The sequence below is a fragment of the Chinchilla lanigera genome, unplaced genomic scaffold (assembly GCF_000276665.1).
Source record: "Chinchilla lanigera isolate Chin_1 unplaced genomic scaffold, ChiLan1.0 scaffold00019, whole genome shotgun sequence".
NCBI classification, from domain to species: Eukaryota; Metazoa; Chordata; class Mammalia; order Rodentia; family Chinchillidae; genus Chinchilla; species Chinchilla lanigera.
In genome coordinates this window covers 2,322,594-2,348,532 of record NW_004955420.1, presented here as the reverse complement: position 1 = coordinate 2,348,532, position 25,939 = coordinate 2,322,594, and the positions used below count along the sequence as shown (strand labels likewise).

General features: G+C 38.6%; 1 protein-coding gene across 2 annotated transcripts in view; it reads right to left on the bottom strand.

Moving 5' to 3' along the window:
- Positions 1-25,939, bottom strand: part of Fndc3b (fibronectin type III domain containing 3B) — a 261,521-nt gene that overhangs the window by 86,792 nt on the left and 148,790 nt on the right. For both annotated transcript variants that reach the window (XM_013513455.1, XM_005383007.2), the window contains 3 exons: positions 12,808-12,866; positions 3,240-3,391; positions 313-372 (listed from right to left, as the gene is read on the bottom strand). In XM_013513455.1, the coding sequence (XP_013368909.1) occupies positions 313-372; positions 3,240-3,391; positions 12,808-12,866 (271 nt within the window). The remainder of the gene's footprint in view (positions 1-312; positions 373-3,239; positions 3,392-12,807; positions 12,867-25,939) is intronic.

The following is a 25,939-nucleotide window of genomic DNA, read 5'->3' as shown; positions in this document are numbered from 1 at the left end:
TACTCCTATAGAAAGAAAAGTATGTTAAACTACACAGTCCAATTGTTCTTATAAGAGCTTGGGTAAAATAAAAAAATAATGTTAAAAATTTGCCCAGTGCATCACCAACTTTTCTTTCCGTAGATGCACATCTGTGTCCTCCCAGTCATTATGCTGCGGAGTGCAGAATGTAAATGAATGGCCACTGCACCATGGGCTGAAAGCTATCAACTAAGAAAGTGTCATTCACCAAAAGCTCATGAAATGGGACAAATGATTTACTTTAGCAACCTGGACTCTCCAATACTGTTCAGCTCTCGTGTCTTAACTCACCTCACATGATAATCAGTTGCTGGTCTAAGATCTTTCAGGTTACATTCTAATTCTTCACCACTGTAAAGAAAAATCATTTGTTAGTTAATACCAGTTTCAACTGTAAAACAGATTTTGCATTTCAGTCTCATAGTTGTGTACTGACAACACAAGAACTACTATGAGTGATTCTACCATAAATCAGAAATATACTTTCTTAATTATTATTATTATTGACTAGAAAAATCAGATTCCTTGTAATCATACCATTCTGGATCTGGGAAACAACACAGTTCACTTAACATCCCATAACATCTTCTTGCTACTTGAAAGTAATACACAAGAGTAAGTGGTTAGGAAATACGTAATAACTGCACTAGTTGTCCGGCAAAGCCAGTTTTCAGACCTACTGTGGCAGGAACCTCCACCCCTCCATTCTGGACTCTCTTAACAAGATCTGATCTCCTTCGCTGACATACAAATGCATCCAAGAGTAGCTCTTGGATATAAAATAAAACTACTTCTATGACCCAAAGGTGCAAATGAATCTCAACTTACAGTGAAATATGAAGTAAGAAATTTTCATTAAAATGTTTTCAAAAAGTACAGTAAAACAGAAGCAGAAAGTCAGAAGCAGAAAGTTAGATATGGGTATGACTCATTTTGTATTCTTCCAAACTGTCAGTGTCATAAAGAATAAAGAAATACCATGGAAATGCTCTAAATTAAAGAAGGCTAACAAGATAGCTAAATGCAATATATGATCACAGACTGGATTCTTCCTAAAGGGAAGAAAAATGCTATCACAATATTTTTCAAAATGTCAAATATTATTCAGATCACTTGACAAAGTGGAATATGGATGATGGATAAAAGCACTGTATCAATGCATTTTTATGAAGTTCATAATTGCACTGTGATTAAGAAAATACCCTTATTCTGAGGAAATATACTGAAATGTTTAGTAGCAAATGACTGTGGTGTATAAAACATGGAGAAAAAATGATGAGTAGCAGACAAAAAAGAAAGAGGGAAGAGTTCTAGTGGGAAAGCAAACAAGATAAAGTCAGTAATGGAATCTGGATAGAGTACACCTATATGCTGTGATCTATTTGTACAATATTTTATATAAGTTTATAGTTCTTCCAAATAAAAGTTTTTTTAAAATTGTAAACTGAAGCTACATGTGTACTATGACTACAGTTCTGCTGTTTCACTGCACTGTACCTTTAAAATACTTTGCATTTGCTGAATTAGTTCAATATGGGAAAGTTAATAGTTCACATTTTCAGCACCCCTTGGAAAAACCCCAGGCAACGGGAGTTTTCAGCAAATCCAGGCAATGACTGAGGATAAACAGCAAGTGCTCTCTTCACATAGAGATAGGAACTCTTGTTTCCCATCTTCAAATAGAACTTTTCTCATTTATGTCATCTACCTATCTGTAGAAGGCACTTGAGACTCTAGCTCCTGCCAGCAGTGTTCATCTTGCATTAATGGACTCTTACCAAGCCAGGCTTGGGCTTCTAGTCCCAGCTACTGGGGAGGATGAGGCAAAAGGATCACTGGAGCCCAGATGTTCTGCTTCTTAGTAAAGTAGGGGAAACAGCTCTCTATATTTCTGATTTTTTTCAAAATAGAACCAAATTAGTTGTGAGTGTGAATACGGAGCTAGGACTTTATTCAAAGAACAGTGGGGAATGCACAGAGTGCTCTCTGCAGGGCAGTGACATGCTCTGGCATGGTTCTGCAGCACCGAGGCTGGGTTGTTGGGGTGGCAGTAGACGCTGCACGACCTAAGGGACACTACAGGAGTCCAGCAAAGAGTACCAGCAGCACGGGAAGCAAGAGGAGAAGACAGCAACTAGACTGGCTCCTTCCTTACCTACTTCCCCTTGTCTGTTCCCAGGAAAATCCATCAGGGCAGCAAGTTACCAAGGAGGACAGGAAGGGGGAGACACAGTCTGAAGCACTGATGTGGCAGGGGGAAGAGGGAGAAAACAAAAACCTCTGGCAGAGAAAGAAGTGGACTTTGTGTGACCACATTACCCTGGTGTGGGCAGGCTGTCTAGGGCCTGCTCACAGGGAAGTCAAACAAATAGTTAAAACAAAACTGGCTTTCTGATTTCCTGCTCTGTAAATGTGACCAGTGCTAAGCAATTATGAAGGAGAAAGGAATTGACCCTAAAATTTTTATCACATTTAGAACATGGCTATAAATCATTTGGACAGTTCTTATGTGGGAGTCCATAAAACAGAAAAAGCTAATTCCTTATTCTGTTGCTAAACTTCTGACCACTTAGGAAAGCCATGTAATGAAATGTTTTAAAGTATCTTTAACCTAATATAGAGTGTGAAAGAGGGTGAAAAAAAGCAAATGGTAATTGGAGAATTTTTTAAAACAACCCAAGATAAAGGGCTGAGTCTAAAATGTAAGCGATCCCATGACTATTTAATGTATACAAAACTACAAGTCAGTCACTGCTGCCCTGATAGATATAAATGGAAAATTTAATACTATCCTGATAACTAACATAACAAGCAATTTATTTCATTGATGCCAATGGCTCCATATACTACTCATTTCTGATTAATAATTAATTGGACAAAATTTAATTCTTGACACTATAGTTATTACTAATTTTTAAAAAGACCTATTTCAAGGAAAATTTGCAAAACTTATACATTCTTCCTCTGTTTTCTATTTTCTTTAACAACTCCAATGTCACAGTTTAGCAGCAAATTAAAACATGTGGAAACAGCCTGGTGGCACATACCTGTAACTCCAGCACTCAGAAAGCTGAGGCAGGAGGATCATCATGAGGTTGAAGCACCCCAAACTACATAGTGAGACCGCCTCAAAAAACAAAACAAAATAAAACCAAACTCCCATATAAAATAAAATTAAATTAAAATAATAAAACAAAACACATGGAAATATACACTACCTGTAAATTATCTTGTATTTTCCATCTCGGCCTTTGTCTGATAAAGCAACCTCATAACTGTAGGGGAAAGAAAGACCACTGTGGGGTCCACATGAAAGTCCAACAGGGGGAGCCCAGGACAACACAACTGCTCTCGCCTGAATATTAGAAACCTGAGAAGAAAAACATGGGACAGAAGTATTCATATCCATTGCACAAGACACGTACTACTTCCTCTAATGTTTCTGTAATTACTAGTAGTGACATGAAACTGGCTGAGAGTTAACGTAAACAATTTTAATTATAATGAAAGAAGTTCTTCATGGTGTTCTAGAGTCCTGTTGTAGCAGCTGCAACAGCTGTCCTTATAATGCAAACTTCTGACCAAGACCAGTGCAATTCACTCTCAGTTTTCCTGGATGTAAAATGATCAGCCATGCCTACCATTTTTTTGTCAAGGAGAAAGCTGGGTAAGAGACTTCAATAATACATCCATACCCACAGGTACTGACTGGGGACCTTCAAACCTTGGTTGATGTGAAATAATACCTTTCAAACTAAGCTCCCTTAAGTCCCGGTGATTCCTAGGAGAACGGGATGAGTGAGAATTGGAATTAAGGACCAGGTTGATAGGAGACAGAGATATGGGTGGAAGTTGGGGTTTTCAAGCCCTGCTTTTACCTTTTTGGTTTACTCTGTGCTTTAGACTCCAGCTCAGCAAAGGACTCTTGACTGAGCACTACTCTGAGACCAGTTGTACACTGGTTCCCAGAGGTACTCAGGTGGTGCCCAGGTGGCCACAGCAGCAACCTGCTCGTACACAGACCCTTTGTTGGCTTCCTTCCCTTCCCTGTCTCAGTTGCCCATCCCTAACAGAGACTCCCTGAGTCATCGCCTCAAATAAATTATTTCTACTCAAAACTTTGTTGTACAGCCTCTTTGTGGAGAAACCCAACCTAAAGTATAGAGTCACTCCGTTTCCTTAAAATAAATCCAACAAGGAACTTTAATGTTTTAGTTTTCTAAACATTTTATTGCTACGGGGATATCTGGCTGGATAACACATTAAACACACACAAACAGATAACATAAATGCTAAAGTTTAATGTTTACAAAGGCTTTACATCTATAGATAGAAATGTGTAAACTATTCACTACTTATGTTTTTACTTCTTCCGTTTTTGTTACTATTCGAATTATACGGTTTATAAAAATGTAATATAAAATAATTTAAATGCACAAATAATTAATATGCAATATAAATGTTGACTATCCTCTTTCAGTCTGTCACTTATCACATTTTTTAGCAGAGATCCCACCATACTGTTCTGTCCTGTTGTGTTCTATTCTGTTCTGTACAAAGCATCACAATGTATTTAGTCAACATATGTCTACCCATCTTTCAAGACTGCAGCTGGGCCTACTACCTCGAAGTAGCCTTCTCTGATGTATCTTGCTCTTCACTATTCTCTGTCTGCTACAGAACCTTGTAGCTATTACTATCACTGCTGATCCTACTTACAGCCTTGGACTGTGGACTCGCTAAGGCTCACCCAAAATCATATTCCACTGCAAGGAGGTTTCTTAAATGTTTGTGTAGTCAACAATAAATCGAAGGGTCTGATACAGGTGACACCATGGGTAGCAGGCTAGCATTACACATTAGATGTTCTCTCTAAGGTTCTAGACCAGCAGCACCTAGTCTGCAGTGTCTGTCTGCTCCCTATACCACACTGTGTGACCACCCTTTCCTTCTGTGACTTAGCCTCTGACTTTGTCAATTTCTTGGCTTTAACACACTTCTTCTAACCCCAGTTTAAACGCTGTCTTCATTTCATTTAATTATCGTACTTCACTGTGTGAGGGGTTGTGGACATGAGGTAACTAAGATCCTATCTTTGGCTCCAGGAGCATCAACTTGGTGAGGGAAGAGGTGTGTGAGGGGCCTCAGGGCAGATATAGTACCCACAGGGGAACCCACCTGGAGCTGGTTTAGGAAGGTTCCTGGCCTATCTTTTCAGACCCTCTGGTCTGAATTAATTGCTATTTTCTTTGTGCTCCAGCCACATTTTCTTAGTACAGTACCTATATTCAGTGCTTATTTCATTACACTGAACACTGGCTGTTTGAATACTGCTTATGTACACCAATACATTTGAATTCCTTTACACATACAAGTAACCCTGTAACAGAGTGTATTTGTTTTTTAACTTAACAGGAAATATTTTGCTCTGAAGAGCTCAGTTTATAATGGAAAACAAAAGAGTAGGTCTTGGGAGACATTCAGCTGAAGTAATTAATGGCTGCTTTGCACACTTCCAAGAACAACGTATGTAGTGACACTGGTTCTATGAATGGTGGTATGAATCAGCAGCACATCTCAAAATAGCTCAGTCAAATGCCAGTACTGCAGACATGGTCTATACACCCATTAATTCACATTCCTTTCAACTTTACCTTTTTCATTAGCTATGACAAATTTACTTTTTTCCTTCAAGACATGGTTAAGCTATTGTTTAAATGAATAGAGATGTACACCACCGTAAGGGTCAGCTAAAATAACGTTTGTCTTTTCCCCAGACCCTGAGCAATCCTCGTGGAGGCAAACTATGATGTGAACCCACACCTACATGCAAATGCAGTCTTCCTAAGAGCCAGCCAATCAGACATGTGCATTGGAACTCTACATGACCTCGGAAGGAAGCAGCTTCTTTGAATTCCTCCCTGGAGCTGAGCAGCCTGCCACCTAGGTTATAACCATTGGTGTGGGGCCAAATTGCCCAAACTATAATTTGTGCTCTTGCAACTTCCCTCTCAGAACTCCCAGCCTCAGGCTTCTCCTCCTCAGGCATTGGAACCCTGAGAACATGTACTGAGCCTGTAAGGACTTTGGAGTCATTTCCATTTTAGGGCTAATTCCAGGAAACTGGAGGGAGGGTGTCACCTAGGGGTCAATCACCAGCACAGGATGAGTTTACTCCAACTGTTCTCCCAGGTGATAACTCATGAGAGATTGAGAACTCTACAAACTCCATCTGGGCTCAATCAAGCTACTTTCAGAGCTCAAGCGCCTGAGCTTGAGCTTCCACTACAAGTTTCTCTCTATGCTGACCCCTCCTCACCAGCAGTGTCATTACCAGAATCAAGGCACAGCCAACCTGACCTCCACAGTGGTCATCGTATGTCAACATCTCCTGCCCACAAATGTTTCAAAGCCATAAAACTGACCTGCTGGTGTTTAATCTACCATAACAAGAAGCCAATCTCCTTTGTAATGTGATAAAAATGGTGCTTTCTTGTTATGTATAACATTATTGGAAAAAGAAGAATCTAACACATTTTTCTACAAAGTACCTAGTGTATAGGATAATAGTCTAAGTCTGCTCATTACTTAAATTAAACTTTTTAAGTCTCTTGAAGGGCTTATAATTTACTACCCACTTCTAAATGGTCATACACTGACTAGAATTCAGTCTTATCTATGTACTTACTGAATATCGATTCCAACATGAAAATAGTTGCTATATGTGCATATATGGAAATTACAAAATCACATTATCTTATAGCTACTTGATACATGATTCCTAGCTCTCTTTTGTCTCTCTCTTCTGTTCATTCCAGCATTTTAAAACTATCCTATAAATTTCTTTTTCATCATCAGTACTACATGGAAATGATATTCAGAACCTGGATCAGAAACACCGTTTCTCTCCCACAGTTACTCTCACATTCAAAACATACTTCTTTGTAAGTTGGTAGTTTCTAAATTTGGTCTAGCCTTTGGATTTCACTATGTGGGAGGCCTACTGATCTGAATTAGAAATACGCTGAAGAAATATTTCCATAGAAATACTGGCTTCACTTCTAAGGTATATTATGAGAGGTAACAACATGAAGGAAAAATAAATGAAAAAGGGGAAGGTCAAACAAAAAAGTTTCTTAATCTAAAACTCTCATAATGCTCTGCTTCTGTAACCCCTTAAGTGTAAGAGTCTTAAAGCTTCACTCCCAGACATACTGCTGCCAATCTTTCAAGGAACTGCTTCTTACAGGGAAGTGTTTCTCTCAGATCTCTCTTCCAGAACCACAGGCTAAACATTATTGGATGGAAACAATGCAGAACCACAATCCCAGGTTACATTTATTTACATCCTGAAGATAAACAGCCCACCACAATGTGGGAAATTATATGTGACACTATCATCAGAGGAGCTCAGACCTCATTAGGATGGAGGTAGCTGGTTAAGTCCTGAACCACTTAGTACTAAGCTTCTGCTTCTGGTACAGCAGTGGGTATACCTGAGATGTCCCCAAGACAATTAACTGCTACAGTTCCAGAACAATGCCTCATGTATTTTTAAAACTATCTTAAATATTTGGATCTTTATAGATGTGGTTCTCCAAAGAGTAAATTACTTGTGTTACAGTTTGTGTCTATATGTCCTCTCAAAGCCTCATGTGGTCATAGGACTTTCTCAGGGGGCTGGATCGAAAATGTGTGATGCTGACAGTAAGAATGCTGGGATTAAGGGTGTGTGATTGTTGGATCACTCTACTGATTGGATTGACACTACCCTAATTCTGGAAGAATGGATACAACAACAGGGATAAAAAGATGCCTGTCTTCCACTTCTCTTGCTGCTTTTGCTGTCTTCTGCCACCATGAATGGTTACCCCTCTGCCATGTGCCACCCTGCCATGCAGTTAGCAGATTATGGACTGAAACCTCTATAAACTGTGAGCTAAATAAACCTTTCCTCTTTTAACTTTGAGTGTTGGGTTATTTTGTCTCAGCAATGAGAATTATAACTAAGACAACTTTCTCAACTCAAGGTGGCAAAAGCTTTAGAAAGATGACTGGAACCCAGAAGTCATAGGTTTTGTTTCTGTATCTAAACCAAATCATCTGCAAAAAAAAAGGAAAACATATCCCCCTTTTTTAAGGTTCTACCAGATGTGACTGAAGGGGTAGGGGGACAGCTTTTTAAAAAATGATTTTATGTCCAACTTTCTTTTATAGCTCTATTTCTTCCCTCAGAAGTAGAATTCTTACTCATGATAGTATCTTATTCCCAGTTTAGAGTATAGCAGACAGCTTCACTTTTGCTTAGTGATATGCTACAAACTACAGAGTAATACTTTGTTCCAACTATTCTCTGAATAGCATATAACTTCTCAGAGCCTCCTATGTGGGATTTGTTATCCTACCTTTCAAGATGAGGAAATTGAGGTTATAAAACTTACCTGAGGTCACAGTTAACATTCATGCTATGAACCAAGCCAGAAGGCCTGACTGCAAAGCACAGCTCCTTCCCCTCCTGGCTGCCACCCTACACTCTGGCACCCACATTCCCAATGTCCCTCCATGCTGGTGGAGCCACACTAATGCTGGCCAGAACCTCACTGCAACCACTGCAGTTTACCACATGTGTATTTAGCAAACATCTGTTAAGATTCTCTATGTACCAAAGTCAGTCCTAGACCCTGGGCCACAAAGACAAATAAGACACAATCCTGAGTTAGAACTTTAGAGAAAAGGGGTAGAAGGTGAAGAAAGTGGAGGGAGAGAGAAAGAAAAGCTATACATCACTAGGCTGGGAAAGATGGGTGGACCAGGCAGAAGAGGACTGTAAGGAACACTGGGCAGGACCACAGGCAGAATGACTCCCTACCCACACACTCTCCGCACAAAAATGTCTGTATCTTATTGCAGGGAACCTGTAAATGTATTACTTTACATAGTAAAAGAGATTGAAGATACAGTTAAGGTTCTTATGATATGGAGATGATTATACGTTATCCAGATGGACCCAACATAATCTCCAGGGTCCTTTAAGTGACAGAAAGAGAGGCAGGAAAGTGAAAGTCAAGGGTGATGAAGATGGAAGCAGAGTTGGAGGGATGTGACTACTATTTGTGAGGATGGAAGGTAGCCTGGAGCTACCCCTAGAAACTGGAAAAGGAAAGAGAGTCTCTTTCAATGCCTCCAGAAAGTCATGCAGCTCTGCTAACACCTGATGTTAGCCCAGTAGACTCATTCTTGGACTTTTTGCACTCTGGAACTTCAAGAGAATACATGTATTTTGTTTTAGGTCACTCTATGTGTGATAATTTGTTATAGCAGCCACAGTAAACTAATATAGGTGGACAGAGAGAGAAACTGTGTTGGTGATGTGCAACAGCATGGCACTCATAAGAACTCCCTTGTTGAAAATACCTATGGCTGACATGTACACCTCTGGGACCATCCAGTGCCTCAGACCCCAGAGGACAGTTAGTACCACCACCACCCACCAGCTGATGAAGCAACTGAATTCAAAGATACACACTTCCTATCTGATGATTCGATTTTTCTCAGATTGCTTAAAAGGTCAAATGCAAGTCCAAGTCTCAATGTTAAAAAAGAGCATTAGGTATAAAGTGCTGATCTAGAGTTCATAACCACTTAAGATTTTGCTGTTTCTACTCAAACATTTCCATCCCATCTTTATAACATACTGTTTAGAAAGCAGAAATGACAACTCTAGTTTCATAGCACTGAGAAAATCTTTGGCTACACTCACTATATTCGAACCCATTTGAACCCTGCTGATAAGGAAATGTTATGTCTTATCTGAATTTATAACCCCAAAGCCATTTTCAAAATTTGGAAGGGGGCAATGAGAATGGCTGGCACTCAAGTACGTGAGGTGGACTCTGACACTGGCTGCTGCCCATAGCAGCACCCAAGTGAACACACCAGTCTGGCTCTGTGCCCAACAATGCAGACACTCAGTGTGGTCAGTGTTCCAAAGTCAATCAGATGCAGCAATGGTTCAAGTACATTATGAGACTTACAGAATCAGATATATGAAATCTGATTACCAATTACTAAGTCATAATAAGAAACAAAATTATTTGGTAGATTAAACAGTACTACCAACCTGCTTTGTACATTTTCTGTTTCCTACAAGGAAGCCAAGTTCTCCAGTCTGCTGTGTTGGTACCAAATGAGAACAATGGATAGTAGCTGCAGGAGTCAAGGGCCTAAAGGCACTGCGCTTTTACCAGCCTGCTCTCCATGGTGGGGACACAGCTGCCAGGCCAAGATGTACCTGCATCTGTGGTCAAGCAACCTTTCTAAGTGATACAGACAGGAGTATGACAATTTTATCATATTGAAACTTGTATCAGAGCTATTTACAAAAGCATCTCTATATATCCTGATCTAAAAATTGTGATTAAGTGTTTAATAAATGCTGAGTCAAGGAAAAACACAACACATCTAGCTGTTGCTTTTATCTTCTTAGTGTTACATCACTACTTCTGCATAGATTGTACACTTCTACTGCAGAGAAGTGACTCAGAATATCTACAGAAAATCACTGCGTGCCTACACATGACTGAGATGACTATTCTCTGAGTACTTCTGGGACAATAAATGAACATGCTACTCTGCCATCTTTCTCTGAGGTTGACTCCTCTGTTTTCCTAAAGGATTTTTCTTCTTTGCTATAAATAAAAGCTTTCCCCATGATTCCACCTGTGAACCTTTTCGAGACTCTTATACTGCACTTCCTGCCTCCAAAACTCTCACCCATTACAACAATTTTAACTATCCTTCTTGTGCACCTAATCTCCCAGTGTCTTGATCCTCCTCCCTCCACAGTGCTGAATCTATCAGACATCTGTGATCATTTATCTTTCTGGATGCCCTGCCAGTGAGACAAACCCAGTGTGTCCAAGAACAGCACTGAAGAGATAAAAAGGACACAGGCTTTAACCTATCCTAGAGAAACTACTCACAACTAGGAAAGATGTAGAAATTAATGAATGGAGTAAATGTATAAACGCAGTGGCAGAGATACCTGGAAGACACAGTGAAACCAGAGGTAGTACCGGTGGTACTAAATAACGACTATGAGGACAATAATGAGGATACAACTCAAGAGAAAGCATCTTCAACTGAAAGCTCAGTTACTCATGACAACACCTGGTATCTAATAGGTTATAAAGTCTTACTGATGTATTTCTAGAATTAATATAGATAATACAATTAGGGGTATGGAGTACTCCCTTCCACTTAACTGAACTTCTGTGGCCCAGGGCCACCTCCCCTTAACCCTTGGCCCCAGTCTTACTACCCACCCAGAGGCAGGGATAAAATAAAAGCAAAGACACCCCAAACCTTCCCTGAAAAATTCCAAAACTCTAAACCAGGACACATGTGTGGCTGACCTACACTGAACTTTCTTCACCTGGACCTCATCAAGGGTTCATATAGACTACATTGCATACGTGCAATTGTAACAGGATAAATTATACAAAAGGATATGTGCAGTACATGCAGCTGACATGACTCAATACCCTGTCAATCATGTTGTAAATCATAAAGATCCCCCAGAGAGGTTCCCCTAAACCAGCACAGTATTTTAACACCTACACTGTATGCTCCCATTGCTCATGCTACTTTCTTATCACAGGCATGATCCTGCTCACCCCGAGCATACTATTGCCTTAATAAACTTTAATGCTTTTTCCTTACCATCACCTGCTACATCCCATTCTTTATTGGTCACACACCAAAAAACACCTGCCCCAGACCCCATCACTCTCGCTAAGAGAATGGCCGTGCCACACCTGATACCATTATCCTAATTTTGCTCCAATAGCCCCTCACTAGACTGCACTAGCACATTCCTGACACTTCTCTCCCTGGGTCCACCCACTTCTCACACCAACCCATCTGCCAACTGCTTGGGTCATGCTGAAAATGCAGCTCTGACTACTCAATGTCTTCTCAAAAACCCCCACTGGTAGCCTGCTCCTTCCCAGAGTAGTTCAGACACCCCATCCATACATCAAGGCCCCACGCCTCCACAAGTGCCTTATTATGCCCCTCCTCTGAAACACCCACATGTTTTAGGTTTCGTCAAACTCAACTATGTACCCTGAGGCATGTTTGGACCTTTCAGTGAAAAAGCCTCAGTATTTGAAACACATGAAGAGTCAAAGTTTTCCAACTCAGCTAGAAAACACTCCAAAGAACTCTGGCTCTCTAATCTCAGATGAAAGGCTGAATCAACAATCTGAATTTTTCACTTGAATTTCAAAGCACCTGGCAAAATCAAACTTAAAACCTCACAATATCACAGCTCCCAGATTTTTTCCTTGCCATTGCACCCAATGTCCTGAACTTATTTTTCTCAAGTAATATTTAAATATCTTTTTGAAATTTATTTGGAAAAATACTTGGAATTTCTGAGGTTTTCAGAAATTATTATTGCTACATTTACCTAGGTAAAAGGAAATTATCAAAAGAAAAAAAAAATGTATCCTTGGAAGTTGAGAATACCTAAGTGCATTCAGAATATCTGAATAAAGATGACATTTCAGCAGGTAACTACAGAAGACTGCTGTTGTATATTTTCATGTCCCATTAATAACTGACCACCATATTTCATAGTTTATAAATAATCATCAATGGGAATGGGGTTCTTTTGCTTATCTACTATGTAAGCAAAAGAAAAGTACATTTGAAATACTTAATAAAGTAGTTTTGAAATACTTAATGAAGTGTCATTTACACTGAGAAATGCAGAAAACATACCTGTGGTTTCTCTATTCCAGAAAGAATGTCTTGCACCCTCTTTACTTCCAACTCATATTCTGTGTTGCAAAAAAGAAAAAAGGAAAAAAGAAAATACATTAGAGTACAATAAGGATGTCAATTTCCTTCCCCCTGGTCAGCTGCTTGTTACCATGGATATTTAGTACCATGAACCTGAAAATGGAATCAGAAGTGGGCATGCCTGTGGGATGTGATTTCACCGTAGTTGTGCTAATTTGCAGGATAGAGTTTTAAGTAATCACAATGTCAACTAAATTAACACACAGTTCCACTTAGTAATTCAATGGACAATAGGGAATAAAGGATTATAAACAGGACAAGTAGGGAGACCGTGCAGTTAAAAGCAGAGGATAATGAAGATATGAGGGTGGAGGAACAGTAGCCAGTCCACACAGGGCTGTAAGATGAAACTTTTATGTTTATCATGTATGTATGTACATCTGTATGTACGTATGTATGTGTAGCTCAAATTTTTAAGTCTGATAGTCACAGGGGTATTCAAAAGAAGGGCTGACCCTATTTTGTGTTTAAGAGATGTTTGACTTCTGTGTGAATAATGGACATAAATTTGGAAGCAAAAAGACCAGGCAGTATGTTACCGGAAGCCTAGGTAAAGGATAGAGCTGGCCTAGGCTAGAACTGGTGGTAAAGATGGTAAAAAGGAGTAGTTTTGAAGGTACAAGTGCTGAAAGACTGGATGTGATAGGCAGTGGTAGGGAATGTGGAGAATCAAGAACAGTTTCCCAGTTTTGTCTTAATCAACTAGATAAATGATATTTTTCAATAAGAGAGAAAAACTGGCATGTGCCGTAATGGTTGAGAATTATATTCTAGAAATTAAAGAGGAAAAGTACTTGGAATACAGAAGATGGCATGGCAAAGATGTATTTTTTAAAAAGGTAAATGACAGAAATTAAACAATCTGCTTGTCAGAAGAGCCTCTTGATTTTCACAACATGCTTCATAAGAATCTAATACTAAGTTTATGGCAGACTCCATTTAACTGTTCAACCTAGTTGATGAGCTAAATACTAGAGAGATATGATTACCAACCAAGATGTACACTTCCCCCAAGATATTTCAAGTCTAATGGGTAGAAGGGGTCATGAAAATAAATGTGCAGTTACAGTGCCATGTGATTACTATCCACAGAGAACATTCAAAAAGCTTCCTAAGAACCAACAACTACCTCAGCCCCATGGAGAAGCAGGCATATAGTGGTGAAGGGAGAAGTGGAACTTAAGGGTGACATGAGTTAACAAACCCAGTTCCACATAGGGCTGGTTATGCTCATTGCTCAGGTCTGATCTCAGTCACCTCCTCAGAGACTCTCACTCTTACACTTGCTCCCTTGCCCCAACTTCACTCTCCAATCCTACTGCCCAGGATCTACCAGAACCCGAGAATTCTTTCATCTGTTTCTTCCCTTGCTTATGACTGGTCTTTCTTATTAAGATCGAAGCTTTAAAAGGACAGAGGCATTACAGGCCTTTTCCGTGAAGAACCAGAAAAATATTTCAAATTTTGTGGGTCACATACAGGTCTCTCTTACATATTCTTTCCTAATAATCCTTTCAAAATGTAATGAGCATATTAATTTGTGGATCCTATAAAGACAGCCTTTCAGCTTGCTAAATCCTTCTGAAGACATCACCACCATTTATTAGCAGCACCTAGCACAGATCCTGAATAGCTCAAGCTCAAAAGATACTTGTGACCAAATAAATAATAAAGTTGACATTAAAAAATAACAAGAAAGTCCTAGTGGCTCCACCCTAAACTTTAAAAGGTAATAGGTTCTCATTTTTCCCATTGCATTCTAGTTAGAATAGGTATACTATTATTGCAGTGAGGAAAACAAATGGTGTAGTGGTAATATCATAAACAGCAACTTTTTATAAGAAAATGTACATTCAAAAAACCAACTCACTTATAATCATGCATTCATGTTAAGACATAGATAGAGGAGATATCCATAAGTCAAAAGGATATAGCCTCATGTTTTCTGGAAGACCCCTACTAAGTAATTAAACTTTAAATACCATTAACTCAAAAGTTAACTGTCAGGAGAAAAAATAAACTAAAAACAAAAGCTACCAACATAGCTGCAATAAACAAATGGACTCCATCCTTAAAGTTACCTCAGTATCTGATTACTGTAGACTTTAAAGGACCCTATGGTTTCACTCACACGGCTAAATATGTTCAAACATGTAGCTGAAAGAGACAAAGTTTCCTTCTGCTATGCCCATACACTTCCATTACCTTAGAAAGTAAAGCAAGGAGCCAGATCCCACCATTCAAGTAATAAACATTTAGATAAGAAAAGGACTGGTATCATGCTCAAGGCACACAGAAGGGAAGAATGAAAGAGATCTGCAAAGGAGGAGTCCTCAGGATTTCCTGCTGGACTTAGTGCTTGAAAGAAAAATTAAAAAGAATACTGTGTTTCACAAAAATTGGAATTAAAAGCACTCACTTTTCAATGCAGAGAATAAAAGAAATGTTTGCATTCTTGACAGAAAAAAGGAAAAATGGGGTAGAAGGGCAGATTAGAAGGAAAAAGATCTGTCCAAAATAAAAAGAATGGGTTGCAGGAGAAAGCCAGAAACGCAAGTGAAAGATCAGCTTGTGAGATAAAATCAACCTTCAAGACAGGGCAACATGATCTTGTCCATCTGCCTCTGATTACGGTCACAGCAGCTGACATGTTCTGAGCACCTAGGTACATGCTGGTTGGTGCACTATCACCTTTGATTCTTACAGCATTCCTAGCAAGGTGGACATTCTCTGCTTCATTTTATAGCAGTGAGGAGGACTGATGTCTACTTAGCACATCACAGTTTTTTATCTCCCAAGCTGGGCACAATGTTGGCAGGTGTCTTTGCTGACCAAGAGAGAAGGATGAGAAACATGAGCAAGTTGAGGTTCAGAGAACAGATGTGATTTAGTACATGTTCCCAAAGCAAGTAGAACTTTTGACTGAATTGTGATGAATTAGCAGAGCTCTGGGGTCAGGAGGAAGAGGGCCTTTGCACTGAGTGGGAGGAAGAGAGGGCAGTAGAGGAGACCTTCTAAGTAACATGAAAAGCTTTGTGTTGGCTTTTCTTTTCCAATTTGGAAAATGCTGCCAAATGAATAGAGCAAAGGCCACTGATCTGGGAAACAAGTATGTCAGGAAAGCACAAGAAAAGCCAGGCCATGAATGGAACCAAATGAACAAAGGATTCTGAAAAGATTAAAAATGAGAAGGGCAAAGTGTAGGGAAAGGAAAGGACAGCACAGTCACTGCCACCTTGTTTCTGGTGGCACCCTGTTACATCAAAAGAATGTAGCATCAAAGCCTACCTGGACTCCTTTTTTTTAAGGTTCTAATTGCAAATATGGAAAAAGAAGAGAAAAATGCATTTATACCACATTCATTTAATGGTTTTCCATTTGTGCTGCTACAGACTAAGGGAAGAAAATTAAATAAATCCCAGGCACACAATTTTCACAAGAGTGAAAATAAAATCTGTTTAATTGAACTAAAGTGATAGTTACTTACCATATATAAAATAAATTATTGTATGAAAGCTAACAAACAGTCGCATATGAAAATGTTAAAATTCACAACTCTACTCCCTAAATAACTGAGTTAAGTAAGCCTGCTTGCCTAACTCTCCCTGGGGATGTTTACATGTGTCTCTGAACTGTCAGTGTTTCCATAAAATGGCTGTATGACATGTGTATGTCAGAGCTTGGATCAAGCTTCCACTTGCTCACATGCTTTCTTTTTCTGTTTCTTACACACACACACACACACCACCCATATTTTGAGAGAGAGAAGAAATAAAGACTAGCTACTCCCCTCACAAAAATGAATCAACAAAACAAACCAAACCAAACCCTGGTGCTTTATCTTAAGGATGTCTTCTTTTATAAAAAGTTAAAAGGAAAATGATGTCTTATTTTTGTTTCTTCCCCCTTAAGGGTTTTTGGTGTGTGCCAACTGAGAAGGAGATTGTCCTCAAAAGGACAGAACAGCAAGGTTCTGGGTAAGGCCACAGGTAAGGCCACAGTTCAAACATATTCCCAATGAGGGGAGAATGAGCTTATTTGGAAATGCGGGGGAGCGGGGCTCAGCTCAAGACTCAGGGCTTTTCTTCCCCCTCACAGGACAGGTATATCTTCCCCAGTTTGGGGGCTGGCTTCTTCCTTCCAGTCTGCAGTGGGTAAATGAGCTGAGAGGCAAATCTAGGAATCCAAATTTATATTTCTTTGTTCTCACACTGAAACTGCCACTGATGAACGAAAAACGTAACTCCTGACTGAGAGATGTCAAATGCACCGAGTTCTTGTCCCCCAAATATGGTTGAGTGAATTCCAAGGGACAAAAGAAGTTAGAGTAGCAAGGTCTATTAAGAGAAAACTGAGAGACAGGAGGGGTCCCAAACCAGTGGCCACCAAGGCCCTTTGTCATGGGTAACACATATAGCAAAACCACAATGTGGATACAATGTGAATCAAACTACAATCAACCTACAGAATTTCAAGTACAGCCACTTGGCTAATATTGATGTAGGGAAACCAGTCACATAAGAAGGACACATGGAAAGAACAAAGGCATTTTGGGCAAGGGAAGAGTTATGAGCGTCCTGATGATCTGGTCACCCACCTATGCATCTGATGCCTCTCTGGGCCCACTGGACCAGGTGCTGCTAATTACAATACAATCTCAAGTTTCTGTTTATCTTGCAGGCCTGGCTATAACATCTCTTTAGATTAGCCTCCAGCTATAATTCTGATGACTTCATTTTTTGTGTGGACCTCCTTGAGGGTCCATTCCTTCTCTGACTGTATACAGCTAAGTTAACAGCAAACAGATCAAAACCCTTCTTCCCCCTCCTTCACTTCTGTTGACAACTGGTTGGCTGGATGGACATGGCACCCCACCTTTACATCCTGCCCTCCTTAGTGTATGAAAGTGTTTTTCCCTGAAAAGATCAATTCATCAGTACAGTAAATAGAGGATACCAGGATAGAGACAGCTTTACACAGAGAAACTGCAGATATAGGCATATTTTGGGGTGGAACATTTCTTGAAATGGAATGAGGATGAGAGCCTCTAGTTCAAACATATTCCCAATGAGGGGAGAATGAGCTTATTTGGAAATGTGGGGGAGGGGGGCTCAGCTCAAGACTCAGGTCTTTTCTTCCCCCTCAAAGCAACTTTCCTAACAAGAAAATGAAGCATTTTTACCAAAGAAAAGGTTAAAATAAAAATACACAAGCAAAACAGTTTTTTAAAAAACCACACACATAGAGGGAAGATGTGTCATGTGAAATTTAAACTTTCCATAAATAATGGTTTTCATGTTTGCTCCAAAAAGAAATGTAAGTTCAGACTGTTTGAATAACTGCAAGGCCTACACTAATTAAAATATCCCCTTTTATAAACACAATTTACTTCTTTGGTTTGTTTCACATTTTTTCCTTCTTAGAAAAGAAATACAGCTACACACTTAGCTGCTAGCTATAGAATGTATTTAAGGTTGTAACAGCCTTCATTCCAATGGGATGACATCAGCATTACTTCTCTCAGAACCTTCTGTCTCCTCATTCACAGATATGTCCAATATAACAGAATATGTGCTCTGAGATTTGCCAAGGAGCTGACATGGGTAACTCTAACAAATCATGTACAATAAAACTGGTGGGAATGAGTAGAACATACTGTGTCTGATCATGCCCATCTCGGGGGATAAGAGGTTTAAAGTCAACAGTAAACAATCAAAGGCACTAAATGAAAAAAATACTTTAGGATGAAAAGAAAAATATAGCTCAACAATATGGACAAGTTAGATATCCAGTTACTCCTACTAATAATACCTGTGAGAATGAAGAAGGAAGAAGAAAACATAAGAATGCTTGTAGATGCTTTTTTTATTTGAAAAAGTAAATTGGCTATCACCACGTTCAGCAGAGAATACTTACGCTGGGAGGGCAAAGGAATAAATAAGTACACATAAAAATAGGATTAATTACTTCAGAACCTCCACTTAGTGATTATGACCTACAGGTAATGGTCTTAAATTCAAACATTAAACATACTTAAAATCACCTCTGAGTACATTTGCATAACACCTTACAAGGATGATGCAGTTAATCCCAAATGGGAACTATTCCAGAAATATCTTGATAATCAATGGTCCTAAAGCAAAGATAAACATCTTACCATGCATTTAGCTAGTTGAGTGATTATTTCAAATTCTAAAAGATAGCCAAAGGCATACTAGACTCTCAACAATGAAAAAGAAAGCAGTCAGCAGGTGGACATATGTTGTATGAAGTTCCATTCCGGTCTAGGAAAGTATTTTCAAAAGAGGCTTGGGTCCCAAAAGATCCCAGAACCCAAAAGAAAGGAGAAAATTGGAGATGAATCCCTTTTGCAGTACCCAGTTGGATGGGAGATATGGACAGAGAATGTAAATGGAACAGCAGGGGCTAATTTCCTGTGAACTTGTGCTGCTATTTCTGGAATTCAGTAAAAAGAATGATTTTCTTTCCTGACCCACGATTTGAAGCCAAGTCCTATCCCGAACATACACACTAATTCACTCATAAGCAAATGGCCCCTTTTGGCAAAAGCAGCACAACACCTTAGGTAGTAAGAGAGGCACCACCAAAGTGCAGGGTGTGGTCTTTAATGAAAAGTAGGGGAAAGGGAAAATACCATGTACTCTGTTTGGCTCCCAAACCAATTTAAGCCTTGTCTCCTAACCACCTACTTTGATGTGAACTAAACTGAGTTCTGGGAGATTCTATAGTATATGAATTTCTGTCAAGTTTCCTAAGAGAAATCCTTGTGTTCACCTCACAAGGCAAAAATCCTATGCATGTATGGAACTAGACAAATTTAACAAACATTTTTAAGAACATCAAATTAAAGAGGGATGAGCAGGCACCACTCCTCAACCCTTCTACCACAATGGATAAAATATTACACATATGCTTGCCTGGCAAGCTTAACAGCAGCCCTATCCTTTTCTTCCCCCTGCATGTCTGAACTATCTACTAGCTCACTGAGCCCTAACCTGTGCCAGATATAGTTCTTTTATTTTGGGGAAAGGCTCAACTCCATGATTATCCAGCAAGAGCTGGTGCCCTCTCTGGGTGTGTAACAGGAAGGTAGTTGCTTAAACACAGGATAGAACAACTTACAAAGATAATTAAAGTTTATGCATGACTTTCTGCAGTAGCATCTATAAGTGTTTCCACAAAATGCTTTTTCGTTAAGACTTGGCATGCCACACGGAAAAATTCTAAGAAGCTTATTTAATACTTTCACAAGGCTATGAGGGCAGATGGGCAGAATCTACAGAACACAATTCTACAATACATTACATCTGAAAGAGAATTTTAATATTTACACCACCCATACAGCAAGTTTTGAAGTTTTTATATCAACATTTTCTTAATTATGTTTCAAATGACTAAGCGGGGTAAGGCTACACATTCAATCTACTGCCAAAGAACAGAGTGCAGCTCACCAGCTGATACGGGCATCAGATGCAGAGCTAACTTCATGTGCCAGGGCTCCAGTTCTCATCAGAGTTTTGCCATATGGAAAGGCTATCACCATCTATGATACTGGGTTACATATTCAAATGTCTAGAGCCATCAGCCTGCTAGCATCAATGATAACGATGACAGAAATGTAAGGCAACAGGAAAGGGAACAACTATAGCGGGCAGCTGGCATACATCCAGTGAACTACACATGAGGAACTACAGACTAAATTTAACAGATATTCCAATTTTCTCAGAGAATCTGGAAATGCAAAATTTTATGTAAAACCTATTTGTAAACATTTATTTTTAAAAACATTTTGAACCTATAAAATCTGGAGTGGTACTATGAACACTGTTATGGACTGAATGTGTCCTCTCATAATTCCTAGTGCAAAGACAGTAGGGGTGGGAACTTTGGGGGTAATCAGGATTAGATGAGGTCATAAAGACAGAGCCCTCTTGAACATGCTCAGGGTCTTTGAGAGATTCTGCTTCTTCCTTTGGCCATGTGAGGAGACAGTGAGGTGTCCACTCCAAAGGGAGAAGCACAGCCTGATGAGGCAGCACGTATAACCACACTTTAATCCTGGATTTCTCAGGGTCCAGGACTATAAAACAAAGAAACAAACGTTTATTGTTTCAGTTAGCCAGTTAAAGGTATTTTGTTATAGCAGCTTGAGCTAAGAAATATATCCAAATACTCTTCACATAGATTGGCCAATTCATAACACTTTGCTGTATTTACATGTTTATGATTTATCTTGCCACATATATACTTTATCAGAATGTTTTGAATGGAGAATGGAAATTATTGATTTTATGACACTTTATTCTCAAAGTTTAAATGTTTTCCTAAGAACAAGGATCTCTTATATAGCCACAAAAACATTTTGGGGGTTGGTGGTGCTGAGGATTGGACCTAGGTTCTTGTACATGTTAAGCAGCACTCTATCATTAAGCTACAATCCCAATCTTTTCAATTTCTTGCAAAATTGCCCGCATTGGCCTTGTATTTGAGATCCTTCTGCCTCTGCTTCTCTAGTAGCTGGGAGTAGAGATGTGAGACACCATGCCTGGATATAACCACAATCACATTATCACAATCAAGAGATTTAACACAAATGGAATAAAATCCAATCCACAACCTACATTTGAATTTTCCAAATTATTCCAATAAAGCCTTTAACGTTTTTCTCCCCTGAATTCAGGATCCAGTCAAGGATCCAATCAGGTATGGCATCTGCTGTCAGGGTGATTAGTCTCCTTAATGTAGAAGCAAAAAACCCTAATGGATTTTGTCCTAAAAAGTTAACGTTTTTGAAGACTCTGAATCAGTTTATTTCTTCTTCACTTTTAAATTGTATGTTATTAGCGCATGTTACCATTACATGATGAGGGAGTTCACTCTGAGAAATTGGCACATGCACTTAACAGCCTTTACAAATTTCAATCCCATCGTTCCACTTTACTTCTCCTCTCCTCTCTTGCTTGGCCTCTTCCCCATTCAGAAGTCTACCTTCTGGCTTCCTGTGCTCTCTCCTTTAATTATTTACCAGTTGATTTATGTATTTTTAAATTTCTCATATGAGGGAAAATATGTGGTATTTAACTTTCTGGGACTGCCCAATTTCACTTAACATAACAGTTTCTAGTTCTATCAATTTTCCTGTGAATGACATGATTTTATTCTTCTTTATGATTGAATAATAGTCCACTCTGTATATACATACCACATTTTCTTTATTCATCTATCAGTTGTGAATTGAGCTATTATAAACGTGGATATGCAGCCCTGAATTCTTTGGGAAATACGTCTAAGAATGGTATAGCTGGATCAAATGGTATTCTGAGAATCTCCATACTGATTTACAAAGTGGTGGTACTAATACACATTCCTACCAACAATGTAGAAAGATTTCTCTTCCCACCATCCCCTCACCTCCTTCCCACATCCTAACATTAACTGTTTTTTATATTCTTGATGACAGTGATTCTGATTGGGGTGAGATGGGATCTCACTGTAGTTTTCTACATTTTTTAAAGACTAGAGAAAGATATTAAACTTTTTTCATATACAGTTCTTCTTGGCCATTTGAACTTCTCATTTTACTTGCCATTTTAAAAAAAATTTTAGTTTATTAGTATATGTATGTACCAATAATACATAATGTTTACATTCCTTGTGGAAAGTTGGTACATGTACATAACACATCTCTGTACACATTCTAGACAATAGTCCTCTATCCAAAGAGCCAATTTTCAAGACTATACTACTATTTAAATTGTGTAACTATTTAGTCATGACTAACAGGCTAAAAAGAATTTGGCAAGAGTTCTACATAAAGATAAATTCCATACTATAACATGAGCAGGCACAAAATATGGTTTAAATCATTTGGTGCTGCATGGTTTGATCACTTGAGTAAGGTGATATATGACATCTTTCTCTATCAAACCATTTGCCAGAGGGCTACAGTAACCAGTGGTGATCTTTGCTAGAATGAACTGTTAGATTGGTATTTGCAAGATGGTAACCCTTTTATGTAGTTGCCTTCCTCACTTTTTAAAGTATCAATGAGTTCAGATTCCTTTTATTCAGTGTGTTAAAATTTGTAATACCCCATTATTACCATTACTTAAAATGTTAAGTTTATCTCAAATGTAGCCAAGGAGGCCCTTTTAAGCTGTTATGCTACCTTTGTCCATTTACTTCTGACTTCTCTTTTAAACACCTGTCAAGTATTCTGGTTTAAGATTAGTGGCCAAATAGTAACAAAATGCAAAGTGCCACTAGACTACAGGTGAGATATTTTAGTAGCATAAAGTAGAATTTATCCAAACACCTTAGATTTGTCAAAAGCTGCTTTTAGCCAATGATTTTCTTCCTTAAATGTTACTGTACAGAGAAAAGTATCTGTATTAGTCACCTTTCTGTTGCTGGGCACAGCTTAAAAGAGAAGTTTATTTTGGTTCACAGTTTGAGAGTCTTTAGTCAATGGTCTACTGGCTCCAAGACAGAAACACAATGGAGGAGGGCATAAAGCTGCTCAACCCATGGAAACCATGAAACAGAAGAAGGGGCCACGGACCCTTCCACGTTACAACTGAGTAACCTATCTTCTCCAACTAGGTCCTACCTCTTAACAGGACATTCAGCTATGAACTCACCAATGGGTTAATCCACTAATGAGTATAGTGCTTCCATGATACAAACACCTTCTACAAATCCCACCTCTGAAAACATGTATCTTTTGCAAGACATTTTTGACCCCAACCATACTTAAAACAAAGCACTAATCTCAAATGATATTTTAAAATATGTCACACGAACTATAATTCAAATGTGAACTCCAATAAACCTGAAGTAGAAAAACATTAAACATATTTGGGTCTTCTTAGGTTGTATGATTTCTGCTCACAATTTAATTGTGTTTTATTTCTTTTTCCTAATCAACAATTCTGTTTTTAAAAATAATCTATTCAAAATAGCATCATCTACCCCTGGATGAAATTTGAAAATGGACTGTCTTCTAAATGAACTGAACTGAGAAATAAACTAAAATGAGAAGCTAAGATTAGGCCAGCAGGCAGGAAATGTTTATATGAAAGATACTACCCAGAGAAATTGTTCTCTAAGATGGGGGCTACACAGAGGACAAGAAGCTCTCTACAATTTTTTTTCACTGTATTATCCAAAATATATACAATAGAGCAGATGTGGACAAATCCAAGGTCAATGTGAAAGTTATAAATTGCGTTCAAGCCACTTACAGTATATCAAAGTTATATGTACTGATTTTGCTGTTACATTCTAAAATTATTATAAAATTAAAGTAATCAGAACTTAGTTTTCAGTATTCTGTATAAAGGATTTATCTTGAGCCATGCAGAGACATATTTGTTATCCAAATGTATGCCCTTTATGCTCAAAATATGAAAGAGGCCATGTCTTCTGCTTGTATATTTTACCTGCTTCTCAGAATGATGCTAGTATTCTATTTAAAAATTCAGTACAAACGTCTTACAACTGAAATATCACATTTACAGATCAGCTCTGTACATAGTACCACTTATCAGCCATATTTCAAAGTCTACAGATGATCTCCATGTACTGAGAACTGAAGTGTCCAAACCTCAGTCCCATTGGGTCCAACGAGCACCCAGCAGCAAAAGCAGACATTTGGGTCATGGATTAAATTGGGTGAGAAATAAAATGTACCAGGAGACAATGTAAAAGACAGTATAGAAAGAAAAAAAAACCAAAAGAGATGCCAATCCCTCAAAAAAGAGGGAGAAGGAAGGTAAGAGAGACGATGAGTGACATGAAAAAGTACAAAACATGGCTCTCAGCAATTATATTTAATTGACAATTTCTCACTAGATAATTCTTCTTTTAAAATACTTCAAGATTACTTGAGATTATAATGATAGAATTTCTATCAGCAAACACCAAACTGTAAAAGGTTAATTTATACTGGACAAAGGTTTAAATTAATAACCAGGGACTGAGGGATAGCACAGAACAGGTTAAGTGTGTTTATTCCTCCTCTCCCACTCTGGCTGAGTCCACTCAACCTGCAGGCCTCTTACAAACAATCAATTCTTCCAACAAGTGTTCCCTTCATCACTCAGGCCTTTAATGGTATCCACAGTACCATGTCCTCAAGCATCCTACTCTCCTCATCATAAGTTAATTTCCTGTTCATCGAATATCCTTCATTCCCCTCCCCCGAGAAAAAGAGAGCTACACAGTAATTCATGTCTGTGCTTTGCAACATTGATTCCCTAGTGTTTGGCAGAGACCATTTACTGAATGCTTATCTGAATAAACAGAGAAATACTACCCACAACTGTGCCTATTGCCCTTTTGCTCTTTCATTACTTAAAAACAAGGGTATAACAGACATTATCATGGAGTAAGCCACATGGAAAGGTACCTTTGTCAATCATATTACAAATAACTATGATAAAACTGTACCGAAAATTTGTAGATCTATATTGTTACCAATACAGAAATTCCATAAATTGGTAGTATAGATTGTAAATATTTCTTCAAATGTAACTGTCTACCTAGAGAAAGTTTCAAAAGTCAACATCCTTGCTATAATGATCAAATGCAACTAAAGAAAACAAGAATTCTTGAATCTCACTCCTAAAGATCCCAAAGAGAGTACCCTAAAGAAGATTGGAACACTTTTTACCCACTAGAGGTAGGACCTGAATCTGCTATATACAAGTCTTACTTCAGAAAGTTAAATCTGAATATACAGTGTTCTTTTGAGAGACTAAAATATCTTGGTTTGGCTTAGCCAGCTAAGTTGTTTCCATGTGTCTTATTCCACCATTATTTTATGTGCATAAATTGTGTGTCTAAAAATACTCACAGGTTGACTCTTCTATACCTATTTAACAAATAATTACTTGGCCAAGTAGGAAAGGGTGCACACAAAATTAAGTCTCCTTTTTGCAATCTTAAGGCATGCTTCAGCTGTCCTGACCATCTCCCACCTTTTTCTCTTTCTTTTTTTTTTTTTTTTTTTTTTTTTTTTTTTTTTTTT